At 45.1% G+C, this 6,000-nt stretch overlaps 1 protein-coding gene across 1 annotated transcript in view; it reads right to left on the reverse strand.

The window, feature by feature from the left end:
• Window positions 1-5,701, reverse strand: part of LOC306915148 (protoheme IX farnesyltransferase, mitochondrial-like) — a 110,251-nt gene extending 104,550 nt beyond the window's left edge. Inside the window, exons 1-3 of the mRNA XM_079492397.1 lie at window positions 5,591-5,701; window positions 3,003-3,148; window positions 597-896 (exon numbers count right to left, since the gene is read on the reverse strand). Coding sequence (XP_079348523.1) covers window positions 597-896; window positions 3,003-3,148; window positions 5,591-5,621 — 477 coding nt within the window. The 5' untranslated portion in view covers window positions 5,622-5,701. The remainder of the gene's footprint in view (window positions 1-596; window positions 897-3,002; window positions 3,149-5,590) is intronic.
• Between the last annotated feature and the right edge of the window lie 299 nt (window positions 5,702-6,000).

Below are 6,000 nucleotides of genomic sequence, written 5' to 3' on the forward strand. Positions count from 1 at the left end.
ATAAAAAATAATAAAGAAATGCCATTCATTTCTAGGTACATTTCAGTTATTTGCCATATCTGCTCTGTGCATTTTTTTTTATTATCACGAAGTCTACAAGGCAAACGGAATTGTAATTGTTATTCATAATGTTCCACTTTCCAAAGCCAAAAAACACAATTAACCCATTTTGGACGGGAACCCCTTTTGGTGTTTTAACTAAGCACTAGTCCTTACCCGTTCTGAATATATGAACAGCAAATGATGTTCAGTGTGGGTAATCTATCTAATAATTTAGCGATCGCTCGCCCGCTGTCTATTGCGAGCAAAATAGACAGCGGGCGAAACAACGGTAGTTACGCGGAAAAGTGTGTCCCAGTATTAATCTGTGCCCGTCCCAACATGCATTTCACTGGTGACCCGGAAGCCGTCCCAACATGCATTCTAAGGAAGTACTCGGACTGACCTACAGACGGACGGACTGACAGACAGCGACCGAGCAAAATAGACAGCGAGCGAGCGATCGCTAAATTATTAGATAGATTATGTTATACTTTAGCTATTGAAAAATAGCAGATCTACATCTTAAAATGTGTCACCCGCGACAGACCCTATACCTGTAATGTGGGTGTCTCCGCAGGGACAGGGTGGAGGAGGGCCGACGAAGGCGGCGACGTCGCCGGTTGTGTCACTAACACGTCACTGGTGGTGATGGTGGCTGCGGTGGCTGTGACGGCGGGGACCTCCTCTGGGAGTGGCTGGTGTGGGTGCTCGAGGACAGCGCTGACCGTCGGTATGCGCTGCACCTGCCTGACCACGTCGCCGTCCCTCTCGTCCACCACGATGGTCAGGACGTTGAGCGCCGCCTGCTTGGGGACGGCTCGCTGGTGGAGCTCGTTGGTGGTTTTCGCGACATACTGTTGGAAAACACACAAAAAAGTGGTTCAGTGGTTCTCAAACATTTTCATGTCAAGGACCCCCAAAAATATAAGTAATTGGCCGCCGACCCCCAACTGAAAATATGTTGTTCCAGGGGCCCTCCCCACAGAAGCAAAGATTTCAGTTAAAAACGTTCGCTCTGAAAGATTATATATATATATATATATATATATATATATATATATATATTCAAAGATTTGCACCACAAAGAATATATATATATATATTCAAAGATTTGCGCCACATTTACATGATTTTTCAAAAATAGCAGCTACTATGAGCTTGTAGATCTGCAATTTTTGAGTGGTGCAACCACTCCCTTACGGACATATGTGTGTGGGTGGGTGCCTGCCTGGCTGCCTGGCTGGGTATGAGCATGAAAACAGCATGGTTGTTTTTCACCACCTGTGCGCAACCTAACACACACAAACACACACGCACATATTAACTGTATGATTTCGGGTGTGCCAGTACAGTACAGTGACAGTACAGTACAGTACAGTACAGTACAGTAACTGTCATTTCTCAACTGTTTCGGACATGGGGCGGAACCCAGGCTAGGTTTTTTTTCGGCATTCCAGTCCACATTTTGTAGTAAAATACAATAACAGTCCACATTATTATAAAAACAACGACGTGCAGTCCCCGACATTCCAATCGCCGTGGAGACGTGATGTCATCTGCAAATTGTATGATGCTGTCGCATATTTGGCAACACGGTCGTGTGTGCAAACCAAACACAGACTCTACAATAGGCGGGACTCAGACAAAGCGGCAACAAGGTTACGCCAGGTCCCGAGAGCTGTAACAAAGACCGCTCTGTCGCAAAGCACAACATGCTGAAATATCTCCCGCATGTGTTTGTTTTGTAAACCATTCAAAGTGTCCTCCAGCAGCATGACTGTACTGACCACAGTGTCGCCAAATCCGCTTATTATTAAGCGACACTGGGCTTGTTTTGTCTGTGAAGTCGTGTATAAATATTGGTATAACTGCGGGTTGAGTTAATATTTTTGTCTGGGGTGGCTCGTTTTACTCCAAATTAATCGATCGGTGATTTACCCGATCTGGAGAAACCGATCTTTTATACCATTTAAATGGTGCATTTATATAGCGCCTTTATCCAAGGCGCTTTACATTGATTGTGCATTACATTCACCCATTCACACACACATTCATACACCGATGGCAGCGGAAACCATGCAAGGCAATTAGGGGTTCAGTGTCTTGCTCAAGGACACTTCGACACTAACTCTGGGGGAGCCCGGGTTTGAACTGGCAACCTTGCGGTTACCATCCCGCCACTCTACCCCTGAGCCACTGAAGTGGTATCAATTTGCATCTTTGTGACAGGCCTAAACATTCTCCCCTTCCTCCACACACACACATACAGGAACAGTTTTGACATATCATAATTCTAGAAATATTCAAACTTTTCCTTTGCACACAAGATCAGGATCGGTATCGGCTGATTGTGAGAAGAAAATAAATAAATTGGTGATCAGGATCGGTCCCAAAAAACCTGATCGGACCACCCCTATTTCTAAAGTCACGTTCAGTGTAGCTGCTTATATGGGCTTGCTTCCTGACGTTGTAGACCTGAGGCCGTCTAAATCCCAACCTAAAGTTTTCAGAAAAACGTACTTTTAGAATCCTGTAGCAACATCTACAATGACAGATGCTTTACAGGTCTTAAACACAGTGGTCGTCAAACATTTTCATGTCAAGGACCTCCCAAAAAAAATATGAATTTGGTCCATGACACCAACCCCCCCACCCCCCCAAAATCTGAAAATGGTTTGTGCCAGGGACGCCCAATACAAGATTTGTGTAGTTACGTTTCGAAAATTTTTAATCAAGATATATTTTTTAATAGATCTACAAAGCTCACATTCCGTCAGTGTGCGCTTGTAGATCGGTTCTTCTCAAACGGCCATGCGTGTCTGTCTTCTCATGTGGCCGGCCCTAGCGTGACAGAAAGTCGCTTATATTTGGCCCGCTTGCTGATTCCCTTGCGAAAGCCGAAATCTGGCAGCAACGCTGTCCCGTAGCAGTTAAGGTTAAACCCTCCAGTAGAATGGTACCTGTCGTTTGAGGAAGTTCAGATGCTGGTACGTGACCCGTTTAGACAGGTCTCTGTTGTAGAGCTGGATGAGGCGGCGAGCGCTCTGCTGACTCCTGAGGATCACATTTCTGACCAGTTTCTGGTTCACACTGGTACCAACCAGACCTAAACGACAGGAGACACACACACACACGGTACAATGCTTTATTCATTACATTAACACGATGCGAGCAAACGTTTTAATTCCAAGGACCTCCCATAACTCAGGGAGTGTACAAAATGGAATCAAATTGACCCATAGGGGTCCATTTGTACACTCTCAGAGTTGGACACGTTAAGGGTCAATTTGGAACCCTGAGGGTCCCTGGACCCCACTTCTTTGAGATACACTGCTCTAGAGCAGCGTGTAAACAATAACATCATGTAAAATGTCAACCACGTAAAGCCTATGGCTAAAGTATTATTATAGTATATACAAACCAGTTATAGCATAAAGCATACGACAGCTTATCCCTGGTCCAGTGCACTTTGTGCCATTTTAATACAGCAATGTACCGGACAGAGTCATTTCTTTCTACTACGGCATTTCCAGGTTTTGCCTGCGCCGACCTGGTTGGATTCATTTTTATTTAATGACTAAAATAGTGCATTTTAGAGAGAAGCTGGGGACCTGAGACGCTTCCCAGCTTCGAGAATAGACTTTTACCAAGGTCTAGCAGGCTTTGTGTCGGTGAGTAGTTACGTCGTTTTGTTTATTTTCGGGGAATTGTAAACCCACGCACGCAGTGGGAAAGCTGCTAGTGAGCAGTGGATGGGAGTCCGGCAGGGTGTCAGTGAGAGACTCGCTGTAAGCACTGGACCAGGGCTAACCACAGTTGTACTGTACATGACGTGATGTGACCTTGTTGATTGGCTATAGGTTGAAAGTGATTATACATAATGTGTAGCACTGTAGTCACCAAATAGAATTATCTTGGACTTGACATTGAACTATAGTCACATTAAATACAAGTAAAATATGTATTGCCGAGAAAATTCTGCCAGCATTTTGTAGACAAACACACATAACTGTTGTGTGCCATAGGAAATGCAGATGTGACATTGAACTATATAGCCACTGACTCACTTACATGATAAGGTGATAATGACATAACAACACAGGCTAATGTAACATTTGTCAATGGTGCAGTTTAAAGATGGTGCGCGTTTATACAGTAACTAACATTCTCACAACGTCCAATTATTATCATCATCATCATCCATCAGCCTTTATAGTGCTTTCTTAGTATTCAATCGATCAAACCAAAATGATGCATTGCAATGTCAAAAAGCACTGCTTCATGGGGGCAACAGCAGCAGATGCCCTTGTATTACATTAGTAAACAAAACAGCATTTGAACATTATATCCAACAACACCATACAGTTATGAAGACGACCATAACAACAATAACAGATCACTGACGGTGGGTCCTAGCCCGTCTCCGGACCCCCCGGGTTGAGCTCCTTTGGACCTACCACGTAGGGTCCGGTCTCACCGGATTCAAGCGACATGGGATGCCATCTGATTTCCCCTGACTTAGCCCTGTGCTGCGGTGTGGGTGTCACGCTGACATATTCCAAACGAAGCATATGAACGCTATAGGAGACAACGAACCATCTGACCCCCCCCGCGAACGGCTCAGAAGCCGTTAAGTATTTTTAATGTTTGTACGACCGTTTTGGCAGCTCTGAAATTCTCTCTTGTTGACATCCCATTGTACCGCCTCTCGGCATCTCGGTTGGCTAGCAGCGCCTCCCTACGCGCCTCGTAGGCGCAGCTAGCCAACCGAGATGTCAACAAGGAGGGACCGAAGAGAGAATTTCAGAGCTGGCAAAACGGTCGTACAAACATTAAAAATACTTAACGGCTTCTGAGCCGTTCGCGGGGGGGGTCAGATGGTTCGTTGTCTCCTATAGCGTTCATATGCTTCGTTTGGAATATGTCAGCGTGACACCCACACCGCAGCACAGGGCTAAGTCAGGGGAAATCAGATGGCATCCCATGTCGCTTGAATCCGGTGAGAAGGAACCCTACATAAAGTCATCAAAATGTCAGAAACTTTAACGTAGGGTTCCGAAAGGAGCTAGGTGGGTCCTTGAGGGGGTTCCAGGTGGTCCCCCAGCTAAACGATGGACTGGAGAGATGGGAACCAAATGGACCCTTCTTAGATCTTTAACTCTCTCCTAATAGTACCACTAGCCTCGGAAAGGAAACCCAGACGTTTTGTATTTATAGTGCCCACAATACAACATGGAATTGTGGACAAAATCTTAATTCAGCAACAAAATATTCTAAAAGTCTTGTGTCTGAGAGGCAATAATCCATCAAATGGTGGTCCGCGGCTCAAATGCTGACAAAATAATGGACCTCGACGTGAAAAAGGTTGAAAACGAATGATTTGCAGTACAGTTGACATAAGGTCACAGGCAGCTATGCCGGCAATCGGTTTGACAGCTGATGCTAAGTTAGCTACGAGGCTAATGCTAGCTCTAAAGAAAGCTTCACTAGAACGTTGGAAATGCCTTTAAAATGTGTAAAAGCACGAGGAAACATGAGGGCTGTTTACCCGACAGTCTGCTACATGGCGTTATGAACATATTGTCATCATATTCCCCCCGTGCTGCTGTGAAGAAGCCGGTGTGTTGTGATGTGTAAAGTCCTTCACATGTAGAATGGAGCCGCCATTACGACCTGTGGATCACTTCCGAGGGTCACGTCCCATAGGCGGGAGGGACGCTGCGTCGAGCGGCGCTGTTGATAGGCTGAATAGTACCGGTTGTCGGGGCAACCGATGCGGAGAAAGTTTAACACGTTTAGGATATGGGATGTAGTGACTTCATTCACACACACGTTACACAGTATTGCACGTGACAGATAGCTGGGTGATGTAAAAATAGAATGATATTTATTTATTTTTCGGTGCACTGCAGCACTGCCATATATAATATAATATAACATGTACATGGCACTGAAAAT

Source organism: Electrona antarctica (assembly GCF_951216825.1).
Source record: "Electrona antarctica genome assembly, chromosome: 22".
In the NCBI taxonomy this organism is placed as follows: Eukaryota; Metazoa; Chordata; class Actinopteri; order Myctophiformes; family Myctophidae; genus Electrona; species Electrona antarctica.